This window comes from Natrix helvetica, assembly GCF_964273705.1.
Source record: "Natrix helvetica genome assembly, chromosome: 7".
NCBI classification, from domain to species: Eukaryota; Metazoa; Chordata; class Lepidosauria; order Squamata; family Natricidae; genus Natrix; species Natrix helvetica.
The window spans coordinates 14,348,010-14,367,030 of record NC_138558.1 but is presented as its reverse complement, the minus strand read 5'-3'; the positions used below and the strand labels follow the sequence as shown (position 1 = coordinate 14,367,030).

The 19,021-nt window shown below is 43.1% G+C and overlaps 1 protein-coding gene across 1 annotated transcript in view; it reads right to left on the bottom strand.

Moving 5' to 3' along the window:
* PKD2 (polycystin 2, transient receptor potential cation channel) overlaps positions 1–19,021 on the bottom strand; it is a gene marked incomplete at its 3' end in the record, with an annotated part of 37,090 nt that overhangs the window by 1,809 nt on the left and 16,260 nt on the right. The window contains exons 5-14 of the mRNA XM_081960322.1: positions 18,135–18,359; positions 14,491–14,719; positions 11,751–11,921; positions 10,719–10,900; positions 6,563–6,683; positions 4,252–4,350; positions 3,149–3,270; positions 2,217–2,334; positions 1,220–1,383; positions 342–489 (exon numbers count right to left, since the gene is read on the bottom strand). Coding sequence (XP_081816448.1) covers positions 342–489; positions 1,220–1,383; positions 2,217–2,334; positions 3,149–3,270; positions 4,252–4,350; positions 6,563–6,683; positions 10,719–10,900; positions 11,751–11,921; positions 14,491–14,719; positions 18,135–18,359 — 1,579 coding nt within the window. The remainder of the gene's footprint in view (positions 1–341; positions 490–1,219; positions 1,384–2,216; positions 2,335–3,148; positions 3,271–4,251; positions 4,351–6,562; positions 6,684–10,718; positions 10,901–11,750; positions 11,922–14,490; positions 14,720–18,134; positions 18,360–19,021) is intronic.

Genomic DNA, 19,021 nt, shown 5'->3' with positions numbered 1-19,021 from the left:
CTGTAATCAGAATGGTATAACTCTGACCAAATAACTTGCTAGGAATTATAGATGATAATTCATAGTACAACATATAATATAATACTGGAAGTTTTTAAGACACTGGATAACCATTTGTCTGAAATGCTATAGGATTTCCTGCCTAGGCAGGGGGTTGGACTAGAAAGAGCAAGTTAAAGACAGATTGTTATAACAAAAATCTATCTATGTTGCTCGCTAAGAGTTGACAATTGCTATATGGCACATGATCAATTAGCGACGTCCTTTCAACTGAAGAAATTAAATATAAAACAGTAACCTTTGCAAAATACTGAGTATTTAGCCAGTGTAAGCAAGTTTACCTCTGCAACTCCATCAAGCAGCCTGCTCAAGACCTCTTTTCTCTTCAGTTTAACTCTCTCCATAGTTTCCAGCTTGACTATGACAGCATCAATCTTGGATACAATGCTGCCTATGGAATGTTCCATGCGATCCACTCGGCGGACCAAACTGAAAACAAAATGCATTTTGATACAGTTATGGTTTCAAGAACAGTATGAACAACAGGTTCTCTTTTAAATATCTATCCCAAAGATAGTTACAATAAACTTTTCATCTACTACTTTTCTGAGGGATATCCATACCGACTAAGTCTAGTGGACTCTTGGATAAGAATTTCTGAAGTAGCCTTAGTGTCAGCCCTGAAGCCATTTGGGGAGCATCGTTAGGGCTGCCGCAGCAAGGCTAGTTGGAGCTGTGGGAATGGGAGGAGGGAGGTAGAGATACTTGGGGGATGTGTAGCCAAAATAACATTCTTTCCTGTGGGAGCCAACCAGGTGTTGGAGAGAAGTAGACCAAAGCCCGCTGAAGATGGGACTGTGATCTGATTGGACGATGTGGTGGATATGTGACATGGGGGCAAGAATTTGGATTTTGATTGGGGGGGAAGGGGAACCTCAAGCCCTTCAGAGTTGGGTTTCCCCAGATGTGCCAATATGACAATCCTAATAAATCGATGCTTTGAGAAACCACCAGAGCTCAGATTCGTGATTGCCTTGGGTCTGTTACATGGAACCCTGACACTTAGGTCTACTCCGGGGAGCTGTTTTCAGTCGGGGTACAATTGGAAAGCAGATTTGTATGGAAAGAGAGTTAGGTATTACAAATCATATCATAATTCCGTATTTTAGAATTAATAAAGTGGGATTTGACAGGGAAAAAAAAAACCTGTAACACAAACACTTGAAACTCTTCATAGGAGACACCACTTGAGCTGCTGCCTCTTCTTCTGGAGCTGTGTCCACTGTCGTCGTCATCATCTTCTTCCGAATCATCGAGGCTTCGTGGAAAGCTACGGCCACTGAGTGGACGGTTTAGAGAACTTCTGTCTAGCTCTAAGTCCTCCTTAGTGGAAGCAAACACAACTGTTAGGATTTGACTCTTCCTTACTCCCACAATCAGTGGGTCATATTTGCAGGCGATGGAAACCTGCTTGACCAACTGAGAATAGTTTTGTGGTTCTTTCAAGATAATAGGAGAGTGCCCAAATGCAGGACGAACAAAAAATTTCCTATCCAAGCCTAATACAGGTAGTCCTCGACTTACAACAGTTCATTTAGCGACCATTCAAAGTTACGACGACCCTGAAAAAAGTGACTTATTACCATTTTTCACAGTTACGACCTTTAAAGTATCCCCATGATCATGTAATCAAAATTCAGAGGCTCGGCAAATGGTTCATACTTATGACCAATGCTGTGTCCCAAGGTCATATCTTGCAACCTTCAATGGGGAGCCAGTTTCACTTAACAACCAGGTTACCAACTTATCAACTGTAGTTATTCCCTTAACAGTTGTGGCAAGCAAGGCCGTAAAATGGGGCAAAACTCACTTAACAAAATGTCTCACTTAACAACAGAAATTTTGGGCTCCATTGTGGTCATAAGTCGAGGATTATCTGTACGCTATTTTGTTGCCCGGTCATCCAACACTCAGCAGCCAGAGATCTTCATTAGCAATAAAATGAGATTGTACAAACTTAGTAAACAGAACTAGGAAAAAATGCTTCTCTGAAATCAAAAAGTAAATTTCCAAAGAAATACAATTCCAGAATTTTGTACTGCATTCCTAGCCATGAAGATTTATTTCTGATACAATTGTAGTTCAGGCTAACAAATAATCCCTTCCTGCCTTTTTTTTTTCAAGAATACAATCATGCCATCCAATGTAAAGCTCACCCTCTCTTTCTCCAAATCATCTCTCATTTGCTGATGCTCCAACTCCGTCAATTCTTGATCTCCATCTTGGTCATACTTTGTAAAGATGGCTTCAATCTCAGCATCCGTACGTCCCTTTCTGGAAGTAAAACCTAGGTTTTTAAATATGGTTGCTTTAAATGTCTCAATAAAAAATATTTTCTTGTGGTAGGAATAAATAAGGAGCCATCACAGAGGCATTCGGTATCCAGCAACTTAATTAATTACTGTTTTGTAAAATTGTCATACAATTAGCAGAGTCACTAAATGCAACCAGAAGTGTTACTCTGTATAAAAGTATGCCCTGAAAAATTACTATTGTGGAGTAATCACATCTTTACTTTAATCCAGTAAATATACAAGACAGACCCTTTCTTGTAACTTATTTAATTGAGATAAGAGTGATATAGGATGGAAATAAAGTACGTATGTTTTATGGACACCTATAAGAAATACTTGTGATTAGAAGAATGGACATACATTTTCATACGCAAATGATACAAAGAAGTTCATTGAGATAAACTGGTTTATGGAAAGAGTAAATAAGGATCCAATCACAAACATAAAGGGAGGTAAATATGCTGAGAGGAAAGGAAAGACAAAAAACCCCATGATTTAAAAGAAACGACGAGAATCTGAAAATGAAACGTGAGAAATTAAACCAAAAGGAATGGATATGCTACAAAGACTAGTTTGCGAGGACAGAAAGATATGGAGAGAAATTGCAAACAACTGTATGGTAAAGCAGAATTAATTGCATTTTCTTTCTTTTTTCTTATCAAATTCCTTGGCTTACCATTTCTTTACTCCATTTTGGAGCTGTGGAAAACAGTGGTTCTTCTAAAAGCAACCATGTGGTCATTTGCTTGTTATTTAGTCTTTGTACGAAAGAAGAAGAAACTGTGCAAACCTACCCCTTTAGGTTCTGCCGCAGTTCATCAAAATTTAATTTGCCTCCACAATGGCGCAGACTCTCTGAAATGTCATCGACTGGTGTTTTTTTCAATTTTAATTTCACCATGGCTTTGGTGTATCCCTGAAAAAGGAGAGCAATGTAGATACAATTGTTAGGCAAGCAATGCAGTGAAGCGCCTTGGGGTTTCAAACAGAAGTGAGTGGCCTAGCAATTGCAGACTTGCATAGTGTAAATGAGGTGATTCCCCCCCCCCAATTTTCTACCCATTTTGGGTGGTTTTTGCTTTGATCGACAAAATCCCCCTTTTCAAACAATATGTTACCTCGTAGGTTTACTGTGTGAGATGTTTACATAGAAGTGTGAGGTCTTAAGTACAGTATCTGTATGAGTTGCCTGGATCCATTTCCATAGCCTTTGTTGATTTATAAGTATTTGTTAAAATAACTGATTTACTTATCCTTAAAATTTCTAAATCCCCAGCCAGCTGGGGAATTCTGGGAATTAAAGTCTACACATCTTAAAGTTGACAACTTTGAAAAACACTGTTATAAATCATATCCAGACTCTGTTATATATAGAGGTATGATAGCTGATTGTCAGATGAGCTTCTATTTTCCTCCACACACCTCATTAGTACATGGAAACAACTCTCTTGTCATCTTATTCCGTTATTTAAATTTCTCAGATCAATTATCTTGCTCAGGGTATTACTCCAATTTAGTCAAAAAATGGAATTATAATCCGTTTGTTACAACAGACCAAACAAGTAGATAGACTGTTCTATGATGGGCACCAAACATCACAAGCCCTGATTTTAATTAAGTCAACACTCTAAACACTAATGAGTTTAAGTCCCTTCTCAGCCCTCAAAGCCAGGTGCGGGATCTTGAACCAGTCACCAGGAGACTCTAGTCCAGCTGGGTAATTTTGGCCAGTCGTTCTCTCTCAGCCCAAGTCATCTCACAGAGTTGTCGTTGTGGGGAAAATAGAAGGAAGAGGCTGTGTTGGATATATTCGCTACCTTGAGTCATTTGAATAAATAATCGTGAAAACAATTAGATAATATGGTGTTAAACCATGACAATCCAAGGGTGAGACTACCTTTTTAAGAAGATCCAAAAGTTCCATTTCTGACTTCTGCTGTATCATATCAGTTTTGACTTCTGAATATGTGTCGTTGATTATGGCCAAAAACATGTTCTGTTTAAGAAAAGCACTTTAGAAATATTTTTTAAAAAACAAACAAAAATGCTGACTTCCTGTTTTTAAGAATCTCAGTACTAAAACAAGTAATTTCTCAATAGCAATTACCGTATTTTTCAGAATATAAGACACACCGGAGTATAAGGCGCACCAAGATTTTGAAGAGGTACATTTAAAAAAAAAAAAGGATTTTGCACTCTGCAGACCTCCCAAACGCTATGCATGCCTCATTTTTTGTGAAAAACAGGGCATGCAGAGAGTTTGAGAGGCCTGCAAAGTGTTCCTGGGAGCTGGTGGGAGCAAAAACGAGCAAAAAATGGCCCATTTTTTTGCAAAAATGGGCCCATGTTTTTGACAAAAAAGGGGCTTGCATAGCCTTTAGGAGGCTTGTAGAGTGCTCCTTGGGACCGCCCCCCCAAATGAGCAAAAAACCGGCCCATTTTTCACTCGTTTTTGCCCTCCCCAGCCCCCAGAAGCACTTTGCAGGCCTCCCAATCGTCTGCACGTTCATTTTTGTGAAGTGGGAGGGGTTTCAGGAGGCCAAAAATGCTGTATTCAGTGTATAAGATGCACCCAGATTTTCACTCTTTTTTTTGAGGGAAAAAGTGAGTCTTATACTCCAAAAAATACAGTAACTTTGGCAACTGCAGATATTAAACAAATTTTTTCTGGTCCCTTTAAGTTGATTTTGCATGTTTATCATTGGTCATTAGAAAAAAAACAAAAATGAAGCCATTTATGTGGCATGTGAACAATGCAGAAGGAAATATAGCAGGGCACACCCTTAAGTTTCATTTATTTTGATATGAAAAGTAGATATTACATTGCCACTTGTATTAATGTCTATTTATATAATCAGAAAAAGAAGCAGCTTCGTCACTTCATTACTAGCACAGGTTACCTGTGAGCCAGCATTCCATGTATGCCCAATGTGAACTGTATGGGTTTTGATTTTGACAGGCTCTGGCAGGTTATTAGACAGAGGTGGAATGGGACAACTCGACACAGCGAACTTGCCATGGCCAATTCACCATTAGGACAACTCTCCATGGACAGTGGCGGATTAAGGCTTACTGGTGCCCTAAGCACTGACAAATCTTGGTGCCCCCCTCTTTTGTACATACTGTACAAATCTTCATTGGTTTTTTTTCTTTCTTTCTCAACTTTGTGGTGCCCCCTTGGGCCTGGTGCACATGCTTAGTCTGCTTAATGGTTAATACACCACTGTCCATGAGCAACTCACCGTGGGACAGCTTGGCACAGGGCAATTCAAAAATTAAATTTAATTATTTAAAATAATTACATAATTATTTTATTTTTTGTCATTCACATTTCATTCTGTCCCTCCTTTGGCATCCTTTCTTTAATGATTATATTCCACCACTTCTTCGTTATTCGTGTAACTCTTGTTCCGTGGCAAATTGTCCCATGCCAAATTGGCCACAGCGAGTTGGCCATGGCGAGATAGCCGTGGCAAGTTGACCAGTGAGTTGGCCACAGTGAGTTGGCCATGGCAAGATAGCCGTGGCAAGTTGACCAGTGAGTTGGCCACAGTGAGTTGGCCATGGCGAGATAGCCGTGGCAAGTTGACCACAGTGAGTTGGCCATGGCGAGATAGCCGTGGCAAGTTGGCCACGGCGAGTTGGCCATGGCGATAGCCGTGGCAAGTTGGCCACAGTGAGTTGGCCACAGCGAGTTGGCCATGGCGATAGCTGTGGCAAGTTGACCACAGTGAGTTGACCACAGTGAGTTGGCCATGGCGATAGCTGTGGCAAGTTGACCACAGTGAGTTGACCACAGTGAGTTGGCCATGGCGATAGCCGTGGCAAGTTGGCCACAGTGAGTTGGCCACAGCGAGTTGGCCATGGCGATAGCTGTGGCAAGTTGACCACAGTGAGCTGGCCATGGCAAGCTGTCCTAGACCTGGCAGAGAAGCATAGAATCTACACCTTTTCGATTTGATGTTTGTGAAACCTGCCCACTTTTTAGTATAGTAATACAGCAGTGAGATTCTCCCATTACCAGTGTAAGGATTTGGAAGGTACAAGCTTCTGGTGAGATTTAGTCCTTTTTTTTGTTCTTCTGGTACACAGATACATAGCATAAAATTCGTATTAGCTGTACTGAAAAATAATAATGCAAAATAAACTTCCATTTGAAAAGATGACCAGCAACAAAAATATCAAGGAACAAAAAAAAAATTACGTACCAAAAGAATGAAGAGCATAAAGAACACAAATGAAGTGAAATAAACGGGTCCTAAGATTCTGTTAGCTTCTTCAACCTCTGTAAAGTCAAAATCTCCCAGCAGGATGCGGAACTGAGTAAAGCTTTAAAGAGAATAACACACTAAAGTTTAGCCAACGGTTTAAGGCACTATGGGCAACTGGGATTTTCTTTACCAATTAACTTCAATCTTTCAGGATGTTTCCAGTGCAAAATGAAGTGTTTGAATGCATTCTGTTGCTGAGAGGCTGAAGTAAGCTGAATACAATGGAAATAGAGTATTGAAGAAGTGTGAACTAAAACAAACAAACAGGTTCAAGGATGAACGAGTGGAAGCAGATTGAATTCAAGGCGGACCAGGATGGAGGAAATTCATTGAGATTTGTGTATGATCACAAAAAATGAATGAGGACCATATTGCAAAATGAATATACGAAGGAACAGTGAATGAGTTGAAAAGGATAGGAAGCGCAAGCAAAAAAGCTGCTGTTGGATGGATTTCTTAAGATGCTGGTGAAGAGATCACTTAAGGAACAAAGTATTGAAATATTGTATGGATAAAGCGAAAACAAAGCTAATTTACAAATACACAGTTCTGTCACTGTCACTTTTATATCTCATGTCTTTTAATTTCTCTGGTTTCTGCAGCTAGTCCTCGACTTGCAACAGTTCATTTAGTGACCGTTCAAAGTTACAACGGCACTGAAAAAACTGACTTATTCACACTTACAGCTGTTGTAGTATCCCCTTGGTCATGTGATCAGCTTGTGTGACCTTCTGACAGCCAAATCTAATGGGGAAGCCAGGTTCACTTAACAATCACGGTACTAACTAAACAACTGCAGTGATTCACTTAACAACTGTGGCAAGAAAGGTCATAAAATGGGACAAAACTCATTTAACACATGTTTCACTTAGCAACAGAAATTTGTTGTGATCAGTTTGCGGTTGGAAGTCAAGGGCTACCTGTATTTCTTACTCCCCCACCACCACTTCTCAATATGGTCTTTCCTTTGAAAAGAAACAGTGTAATTAGGCTGCACTTCTTCTTCCTAGCGTTATTCCCGTGTTATGGCAGGGTCCACCTGTTGGCAAAGCCGTCTCCATTTGGCTTGACCGAGGCTGTCTTCAGGGGTGATGCCCACACATTTCATGTCATGTGATTGTGATATGTAAGAAATAACCCCAAGCTAATCAGACAAAATGTTAACAGTCTGCAAGACATTTACTAATTCACTAACAGCTTTTGAATCACGGTAATTTACATTTCCATCCCTTGAATGAGGAGTAGGGCAGTGCACTTTAGATCTGGCTGACCTTGAACATTTCTCAAAAACTACCGTTTGTTCTACTTGGAAACCGCTTCTGGACTTTGTGCTTGAGGTGGGGAAAAAAAAGGAAACTTTGATTTTGGGTTTTACCGATCAGATAGGTTTGTTGCTATAGAAATGGCTAGATTATATTATTACGTAAAAGTGAAAAAAGCTGAGATTTGATGCTATTATCTTATTCAACTGCACCAGAGGGAGTTGGAAATCAATGGCTTTTCTTTCTTTTCCCCCTTTGTCCTACACCAGGGGTCGGCAACCTTAAACCCTCAAAGAGCCATTTGGACCCGTTTCCCACAGAAAAGAAAACACCGGGAGCCCCAAACCCTTCCCACGCCTGACTATTTCCCGAGCGGCCACATATGTAGCATACGTAGTTGAATTAAATGTTCTGTTTTTTTTCTGAAACTTTTCTTTTCTTGGATTTATCCATGGTTGGCCTATTGGGGGTCGAAAAGCTCAAAGAATCATGTGCCGGCAGGTATCACACATTGGCGGTTGTGACGCGTATTTTGAGCCACAGGGAGCCACAGCAGAGGGATGCAAGAGACACATGCGGCTCCAGGACCGCTGGTTGCTGACCCCTGCCCTATCCTTTTCTCTTCCCCTTTTCCTTCCCTTATTTTCCTACCATTTTCTTTTGCATTTTATATTATAGATTAGTAAATTTAAAATGTTGTAAAAAAACTGCTACAGTTAGTTCCAAACGCAGCTGTGTAAGCAGTTGTGAGGATGCTGTAGGGCACGGGTGTAAAACGCAATCGCGTCACGTGACGAATCATGATGTATTGTGATCTGTTGAGTGCCCTATGTGAACTGTGCCTGTTACCAGCAAACTTTAGGGTAGAATGCAGGTTTCCAGTTGTCATCAACTAAGCTCTTATGGCATAGGCTTGGTTATTTAAGGAACTGCGCTTTTCACTTCTGTCCTTCTCATAACCTGAAATAGAGCAGGCATCCCTTATGTCCCATCTATTAACTAATACCTTGTGATGGAGCCCGTGGTGGGTTTCAAATTTTTTTAGAACCTCTTCTGTAGGTGTGGCCTGCTTTGTGGGAGTGGCTTGCCGGCCATGTGACCGGGTGGGAGTGGCTTGCCGGCCATGTGACTAGGTGGGAGTGGCTTGCCAGCCATGTGACTGAATGGGAGTGGCCAACTTGTAAAATGTGGTGAAACTCACTTAACAACGCTCTTGCTTAGCAACCAAAATGTTGGCTCAGAAACTCTGGCATTGAAGTTGCAAGTCTTAAAGCTGTCAAGTTACAAGACCCTTGCACCCCTAACCCTTTAGAAAAAAAACCCCAGGGGTGTTCAAACTTGACAGCTTTAAGACTTGTGGACTTCAACTCCCAGAATTCCTCCTCTCGCTCTTCATCTTGATGATGTGCGGACGGGCGGGGGGAGGGAGCTGGAACCGGTTCTAAACGGCACTGTAGATTTGTGGAACCTCTTCTATAGAAGAGGTTAGAACTGGCAGGAACCCACCCCTGGATGGAGCCGAGGAAGGATGATTTTTCTGTCACTGTGTCTGCCTTCTGGGGTGCATATAGTGCAGTGATGGCGAACTTATGGCAAGCGTGCCATAGGTGGCACCTGGAGCCATTTGTCGGGGCACACGAGGTGCTGCCCTGTCAGCTGGCCAGCACGCATGTGTGCGCTGGCCAGCTGAGTTCACCACTTTTAAAAGCCATTTTTTCACCCTCCCCAGGCTCCAGAGGCTTTATAGGAGCCTGGGGAGGGCAAAAAGTGCCTCCCCCGCCCCCCCCGGAGGCACTCCAGAGGCTTCAGGGACCGTCTGGAGGCTTCCCTGAAGCCTTCAGAGTGCTTAAAATGACCCTCCGAAGCCTACGAAACGTTTAAAACGACGGTTTGCTCGGAGGCTCGTTTTAAACGCTCCGAAGGCATCAGGGAAGCCTCCGGACCGTCCCTGAAGCCTTCAGAGCGCTTAAAACGACCCTCCGAGCAAACTGGAAGTCACTTCCGGTTTGGTCGGAGGGTCATTTTAAGCATTCTGAAGGCTTCAGGGAAGCCTCTGGATGGTCCCTGAAGCCTCCGGGGGGGGGGGGCGGGGGAGGCTCTTTTCGCCTTCCCCAGGCTCCTATAAAGCCTCTGGAGCCTGGGGAGGGTGAAAAAAGCATGTAAAAATGGGCGGGGGGGTCGTGCCTGTTGTGCGCGCATGCGCACTGGGGGGTCGCACATTGCATTATGGGTGCGGCACGCCCGCACACGACCCCCCTGCGCTCCCCCCCACTTGTGGCACGCGAGCCAAAAAAGGTTCGCCATCGCTGATATAGTGTATCACAGGTAGTCCAGGACTTACACAACTGATCCCAAAATTTCCATTGCTGAGCGAGGCCGTTGTTAAGCAAATTTTGCCCCATTTTACTTGCCACAGTTGTTAAGTGAACCACTGCAGTTATTACATTAGTAACACAGTTGTTAAGTAAATCTGGCTTCCTCATTGACTTTGCTGATCAGAAGATTTGCAAAAAGTGATCACATGACCCTGGGACAATGCAACTGTCATAAATACGAGGCAGATGCCAAGCATCATGTGTCCATGGAGATGCTGCAACGGTTGTAAGTGTGAAAAACGGTCATAAATCACTTTTTCCAATGCTGTTGTAACTTCAAACAGTCACTAAATGAACTTTTGCAAGTCGAGGGGTACCTGCATGTTCTTATCTTCTCCAGTTTAATGAATTATGATTGTGTTTTGAATTTATTCATCGACCATAAGTGTTGAGTTGGACAGCTTTAGAAATCTAAATTATAATATACAAGGAAACGAAGAAGTTCATTGTACTTACACGCTATCCTGGAAAGTACTGAAATCATTAACGTGGGTCCCAAAGACAAGATAAGCTAGTTGAGCATAAGCTAAGAAGATGATGAAAAACATAATTGCAAAGCCAAGAACATCTTTGGCACACCTCGACATGGTTGTTGACAACTGATTCATGGTTCGGTTGAAGCTGATAAATTTGAAAAGCTGACAAAGAAAAGAAAATGGTTTAAAACAAAGAGCAAACAGTAGCTGAAAGACCTGGGGTACCAACTAGAAAGAATTGCAGTGAACGAATTCCATACCAATTAGCAATAGTAATAGCACTTAGACTTATATACTGCTTCATAGTGCTTCACAGCCCTCTCTAAGCAGTTTACAGAGTCAGCATATTGCCCCCCAGCAATCTGGGTCCTCATTTTGCCCACCTCGGAAGGATGGAAGGCTGAGTCAACCTTGACCCTGGTGAGATTTGAACTGCCGAACTGCAGCTAGCAGTCAGCTGAAGTAGCCTGCAGTACTGCACTCTAACCAACCATGTGACCTCGGCTCTCTCATATATTACAATTCATATGGAAATAATATCTTAAATATTAAGAAACTTTATGTCAAGGACTATTCCAAAGATTGTTTTTTGACAACTCAAAATATATACAAAGTAAATAGCATGAATTGTCATACACTTAATTACTAAATTGTATTATTATTCCTGCAATTATGGCAAAAACTAAATTGGATTGGGCTTTCTGCTCCTTTTTAGAAAAAGCTCGTCAGCCAACCAAAGCTTTTAAAATAATTTTATATGCCATGCCAGAAAGCAATTAAAAAACAACAACCTTAACTGCAAGGATTTTATGTACATTGGGGGCTCTTAAAATGTTCTGTGTTCCTGAATTTAGAGTAGATACACAATTAAAAGAGCAAAAGAGAGACAGATATTGATTGCAAATTGGTTTTCTCCACTCCCAAGTTATAAATATTCCATTTTTCAAAAGAAAAAAAAAACAATGTTCTTATAAAGTGCCCTGATTTACTTGAATTATCTCAGTAAAATTACCTTTATCCAGACGAAAAACATGGTAACAGCTGCAACATTGTTGAACTGGGTTTGCCAGTATGCTAAAGGTTCAAAATTGGGGAAGGTATTTTGACCTTCCAGCAGTTTCTTCAGTAGCTTATCCACGGTAGATATTTGATAGATATTCAATCCAATAGCTGCCAATGATAGCTGAGAATAGAAAAAAAAAGGGGGGGGGGAAACCCATAGACAAAGTTTAGCGGACTAACTTTACCGCTCCTGCATAATATTGTAATCCTGTCAGTATAGACAACTGTCCTTTTAACTTCTGGTTAACACATTGGTACTACCAGAAGAAAAGACCTATTTATTTATTGTAAGACCTAGTTACCTGCGGGATCGCATCCTACCCCATCCATCCCTGCGACCAATTCGCTCCCACAGAGAGGGACTCCTCCGGGTGCCATCCACTAAGCAATGCCAGCGGGCGGCGCCCAGGAGTAGGGCCTTCTCTGTGATTGGGCCAGCCCTCTGGAATGACCTCCCCCCCCCCCCCCGACATTAGGACTACAACTGATCTCCGCTCCTTCCGCAAGAAACTCAAGACCCACCTGTTCCAACTAGCTGGCCTGGCTTAACTACAACTCTATTCTCTAATCCTCCTGGCAATTTTTTTTAAATCTTAGGGTAGTTTTTAAGGTTATTTTAATCCTATTATTATTGTATTATTTTATGAAATGTAATATTGTGTTATGAGTTTTATACCTCCTCCATGCAACATAAAATATATATCTTTGATTGTACGCCGCCCCGAGTCCCTTCGAGGAGAGGGAGCGGCTAACAAATCTAATAAAATGAAATGAAATGAAAACATTTTAGGTATCTTTAATACCATAAACAGATATCTAGAGAATTGAGAAAACGCCATTGAAAACTGATTGAAAAAGATAGTCCACAGAGTTGAATATCACTCTGAAATTTGTGGCCCATCCCTCTGGCCCTTTCATAATGTCTTGAAAACCTGGCTTTATTCTCAAACCTAGGCCCCGTCTAAGAAAACCATCTCTTGATTGTATGTATGATGGATTAAGAATATGCCCGTCTTTTCATTTTGGTTTTGGTTTTAAGTCTCAAAGGTGCTGAAGAAGCTTCTTGGATGTGAAACGAAACGTTTTCAAAGAAAAATCAGAAAGTCCAAATGGCTTTTGAAAAAGCACCTTTGGCACAACCATGTCCTGGATGACTAAGAAACTCCATAGACATTTTGTTTTAAGTGTTTTTATCTGTTTATTGTAAGCCTCCTAGCATAACAGAAAAGTCAAATGGGCAGCTACATAAATAATGTAGATAAAGTGCTTTGTAGTATAAGCATCTGGCTTCCTGTTCTAGTAGCTATGGCTACTAATTCATCTAGTAAAATGGGGAAGGTTATTACTAGTTATTTCCAACTAGCTGATTGTCGGGTATTTATTTATAGGGGGAAAATGTCCAGACCAAACGTAATTTCTAATGTTGGATTTTCCCCCTGACCAGAGGGAGCTCCCTTGCGGAGTATTGTGAAGCTGTTACCATGGCAACTCCACTGCACTGTACAGTAGAAGCCATTTTACAGCAGTACAGTAGAAGCCATTTTAAGGCGCAACAGAACACTCCCCCCCCCGAGGGGTCTTAGGGGTGTCTTACCTCCATAGTATTTGTTTCCAGAGGGAAGTCATCTATGTACCAAGTTTGGTTGAAATTGCTTGAGGCGTTCCAGAGTTTTGTTGGCGCGCGTGCGCACACACACACACACACACAGAGTCATATATATATATATATATATAGCAGAGAGTCATATATATATATATATATATATATGTAGGTCTTTGGTTGTTCGGGTTTTCTCCCGCATAGAATTGGAAGTATCTTTACGACGTTTCGATGAAGTCTCATTCATCATCTTCAGGCTGCTGCTTCCGGCTTGGTGCTTCCAGCTTGGTGCTTCCAGGAGCAATGTGAGATCTCAGCCGGTTCCTCTTTTTAACTGCCAGTGGGGGTTTGTGCTGATTGGGTGGGAGCTTGGCTGCATTCTGATTGGGTGGAGGTGTATTCTGATTGGTAGGGGGTTTGGCTGTGCTCTGATTGGATGGGAGTTTGGCTGTGCTCTGATTGGATGGGGGCGTGTTCTGTTTGGGTGGGGGTCTGGTTGTGCTTGTGTTAGTCTGAGTTGCAGAGGGATTTGAGCTGGTGAGCTGCGTTACTGTTGTTTGGCTTCGCGTTTGTGGTCGTGCCACATCTCCGTGGTGGGCATCAGTTTGCTTCATGTATGGGTTGGAGGGGTTTAAAGTGGCTAATAATGCAGCTGTGGTCTGGCTTCTGGTTTGTGGTCGGGCTTCTGGTTTGTGGTCATTATCGGTGTGGGTTTGGGCTTGCTTTTTGCGTGGATGTGTGATAGTGACATCCTGTGTGGTTTTCGTGAGTGTGGGTCTAGTATCATTCTTAGTGTTAGGGACTCGTTTGTCAGTGAAGATACTTCCAATTCTACGCGGGAGAAAACCCGAACAACCAAAGACCTACATACAAACACCCGCGAAAACCTCAGAAAACATATATATATATATGTATATATATAATTTGTTTTCCTAGCAGCATCAGGAAGGAAGGCATCTCTAACAGTTACGGTGTAGAAAGGACAAAGAATGAGGCATTTCTTTGTTGGTCAGAGACTTGAGAATTGGCAATTCCCTACAAAGTTTCAGGACTATTTCAAACTGGTCAGTATTGAAATGGGTTTACTTACTGTGATAATGAGAACATCGAGACAGTTCCAAAGACTCCTAAAATAGAACAACCGGTGAATGTGAATTTCCAGGATTTCTTCCACCACATAATAAATAACAAAGAGGCAAAACACAATTTCACAAGCAGCCAAGAAGAAGTCGAAAGTGGAAATGTAGTGGATTAACTTCACAGGCTGGAATTGCCAGGATGTCAGCAGGCCTCCAGTGGGTGGGAATTCCACCAATAACCTGTATTTAAAAATAAAAGTTATTTTGTCATGGATTATTCTTTTGTTGCTCAGCTGATATTAAAAATCTTTATTTAACCCAAGAGTGGACAATTATGATGTCAAAGTTATAACTAAAAATACCTATAGGAATCCTATGCTTTAGGTTTAGGTTTAGGTTTATTGGACTTATATGCCGCCCTTCTCCCAAAGGATTCAGGGCGACGTACAACATAAAAACACATATTACAAAAGTTAAAAGAAAGATTAGATAGAATATCCCCAAAAACCCCAATAGACATTTACAATGAGATTTAGAAATTAAATTAAAAATAACAATTAAAATTAATAATTTATTTTATTCAGGCCAGGGCGGCTTTTTAGGGCGCACCGGAAGGACCGGAGGTCAGGAATTATGCGAAGCTCCGGGGCAGCTCATTCCAAAGGGAAAGCGCTCCCACAGAGAAGGCTCTCCCCCTGGGGGTCACCAGCCGATACTGCCTGGCCGACGGCACCCTGAGGAGGCCAACTCTGTGGGATCATACTGGACGGTGGGAGGCTACCGGTGGCAGTAGGTGGTCTCGCAGGTACCCTGGGCCTAAACCATGGAGCGCTTTAAAGATCATAATACCTTGAATCGCACCCAAAACACAACCGGCAACCAGTGCAGGCCGCCTAAAAGGGGTGTAACATGGGAGCACCTAGGTACCCCCATGACAACCCACGTGGCCGCATTCTGGACCAGCTGAAGCCTCTGGGTGCTCTTCAAGGGCAACTCCATGTAGAGATCGTTACAGTAGTCCAAGCGAGAAAGGACGAGGGTGTGAGTGACTGTGCACAGGGCATCCCGATCCAGGAAGGGGCTCAACTGGCGTACCAGGCGAACCTGGTAAAAGGCCCCCCTGGTCATGGCTGTCAGGTGTTCTTTTAAACTAAGCTGCGTATCCAGGAAGACTCCCAGATTGCGGGCCCTCTCTAAGGGGGCTAAAATTTCTCTCCCAATCATCAAAGATGGTACAAGTTGCACAAATCGGGATGACGGGAACCACAGCCACTCAGTCTTGGAGGGATTGAGCTTGAGCCTGTTCATCCCCATCCAGATCCGTACAGCCTCCAGGCATCGGGACATCACGTCGAGGGCATCGTTTGGGTGGTTTGGGATAGAGATGAAAAGTTGGGTATCATCAGCGTATTGATGATACCGTACCCCAAAGCACCGGATGATCTCGCCCAGCAGTTTCATGTATATGTTGAACAGGAGGGGTGAGAGAACTGACCCCTGGGGCACCCCACAAGTGAGGCGCCTCGGGGTCGATCTCCGCCCTCCAGTCAACATGAACTGCGATCGATCCAACAAGTAGGAGGAGAACCACTGCAAAACGGTGCCCCCCACTCCCAACCCCCCGAGTTGTCACAGTAGGATACCATGATCGATGGTATTGAAAGCTGCCAAGAGGTCTAATAGGACCAGGACAGAGGAACAACCACTGTCCCGGGCCCACCAGAGATCATCAACCAACGCGACCAATGCCGTCTCTGTGCTGTACCTGGGCCTGAAAACCAACTGAAATGGATCCAGATAGACAGCTTCGTCCATGTACTGGGGAAGCTGACGTGCTACCACACTCTCAATAACCTTCGCTACAAAGCGAAGGTTGGAGACTGGACGATAGTTGGCTAAAGAGGCTGGGTCCAGGGAAAGCTTCTCAAGGAGGGGCCTCACCACCGCCTCCTTCAAGATGGTGGGAAAGAACCCTTCTCTCAATGAAGCATTGGTAATCGCCTGGAGCCAGCCTCTTGTCACCTCCCGGGAAACCGAAACTAACCAAGAGGGACACGGGTCCAGCACACAAGTGGCAGCACTGAGTCTCCCCATAATCCTGTCCATGCCCTCGGGAGTTACTGGGTCAAACTCATCCCAGATAATTTCCACAAGATTCATCCCTGTCGACTCGCCTGAATCTACCCAGTCAGAGTCCAAGCCTGTCCGAATCTGAGTGATTTTGTCCTGCAGATACTGAACAAATTCCTCAGCCCTACCCTGAAAGGGTCTTCCCCAGTTCCTTGATTAAGTAAGGAGCGGGTCACCCTAAACAGTGCGGCTGGGCAATTATCTGCGGACGCGATGAGCGGAAAAATGTTGCCGTTTTGTCGCTTTTATCGCCACTAAGTAGGATTTAATATGAATTCTTACTAGTGTTTGGTCGGATGCGGACTGGCTGGCCCTCCAATCACTCTCTAGGCATCTTTTCCGGCGTTTCATCTCCCGGAGCTCCTTGGTAAACCAGGGAGCTACCCGGGATCGGCACTGGATCAGAGGCCGCAAAGGCACAACGCGGTCCAAGGCTCTAGTGGCTGCCCTATCCCAGACTTCCGCTAGGGCTTCGGTCGAACTGTGAGCAAGGGATTCAGGAAAAGTCCCAAGCTCCATCAGGAACCTTTCAGGGTCCATCAGGCGCCTGGGGCAGAACCATCTAATTGGTTCCGCCTCCCTGTGATGAGGGGTGGCAGTATGGAAGTCAAGCCTAAGATTTAACTATTTTATTAAAATATTTCAACTTAAATTATTTTTAACGTCCCACAAAATATTCTTTTTTATCATTTGCAAGTATTAAGATTATTTAACTTATGCCCACTAATCTATGTTTCAAATATAGGGTATTTATTTAATGACACTGTTTGGTTTAGTGGTTAAGGCTCCAGACTAAAAACTGGGAGACCCTGAATCTTAATCATGCGTTAAGCACGAAGCCAGCTTGGTGATCTTGGGCCAGTGACTTTGTCTCAGCCCTAGGAAGAAGGCAGTGACAAACCATTTCCAAAACTGGTGCCAGGAAGACTTGTTCATGTAGTTGCTAAGGCATCAAGCCTCACTTGAAGGGATTCCCCCACTCCCAAAAGAAAAAGAAATATATGTAATCACCACCTACCTACCTACCTACCTACCTACCTACCTACCTACCTACCTACCTACCTAACCTCAGGATATTGCAACCATAAGAAGTACATGCCAGCTATCAAGTGCCCAAGTTCTGTTCACATACCAGGGAGAAATCGTCATAAATGTGAGTCAGTTGTCAAACATCTGAAGGTGAATCACGTGACCATGGGGATGCTACAATGATCATAAGTGCGAAAACCGGTCACAAGTCCCTTTTTTCAGTGCCACTGTAATTCTGAACAGTTGCTAAGTCAACAGTTGTAAGTCAAGGACTGCCTGTAATTAACCTTTTACCTTTTACTTACCTGCTAATTATTCTTATTAAAAATATCCCAAATCCGCAATGTTCATTATAGCCTCGTGAAGGAAAAACACATTATGGATAGCGTGGCCTTCCTGTTGAGTACAACGGAGATAACATCTACATGCACCAGATTGTGGCTTCCCAAATCAAGAGTTAATGGTCAGTTTAACAGTCAAACATTCCAAGGCTTACCTGACAATGCAGAAGAGATTGATATTTGCATTGTAGACTGAAAAGTCGATAAACACCGCCCGTGTGCCTCGGTCAAGCCACAAGTTGTTCTTAAGGACAGCAATCAAGGCCGAGGTGTCTTCTTTGCTTTTCGAGAGGTCCTGGTAATAGCCAGATCCACTGTACGTGGCAATCAACCCCCAGTGGCTGCTTCCATTCAAGTCTTTTTCACCGGTGTACGTCCAACTGAAACACATTAGGATCATGAGAATTACCATATTTTTCAGAGTATAAGAAACACCCTTTTCCCCTCAAAAAAGAGGCTGAAAATCTGGGTGTGTCTTATACACTGAATACAGCATTTTTTTTGCCTCCTGAAACCCCGCCCCCTTCACCAAAATGGTCGTGCATAGCTTTTAGGAGGCTTTCGGAGAGCTCCGGTGGGGAGGGCAGAAATGAGTGAAAAACGGGCCATTTTTCTGCTCAATTTTGCCCCCCCCCAGCCCCCAGGAGCACTCTATAAGCCTCCTAAAGACTATCCATGCCCTTTTTTTGAAAAAAAATGGGGCCGTTTTTCCAAAAAAGGGCCATTTTTTTGCCCCCCCCAGGAGCACTCTACAAGCCTCCTGAACGATATTCATGCCCTTTTTTTAAAAAAAACAACAGGGCCGTTTTTGTGAAAAATGGGCCATTTTTGGGAGGTTTGCAGAGTGCAACAATTTTTTTTAAAAAATTGCCTCTTCAAAACCTTGGTGCGTCTTATACTCTGGTGCATCTTATACTCCAAAAAATACTGGAACTCCATTACACAGGGGTGGGTTTCAAAAATTTTAGCAAGGAGTTCTCTGTCCGGTTGCTGGGTGGGTATGGCCTAGTCAGCCTCCTGCACCACGACCTGGGGTGAGGGG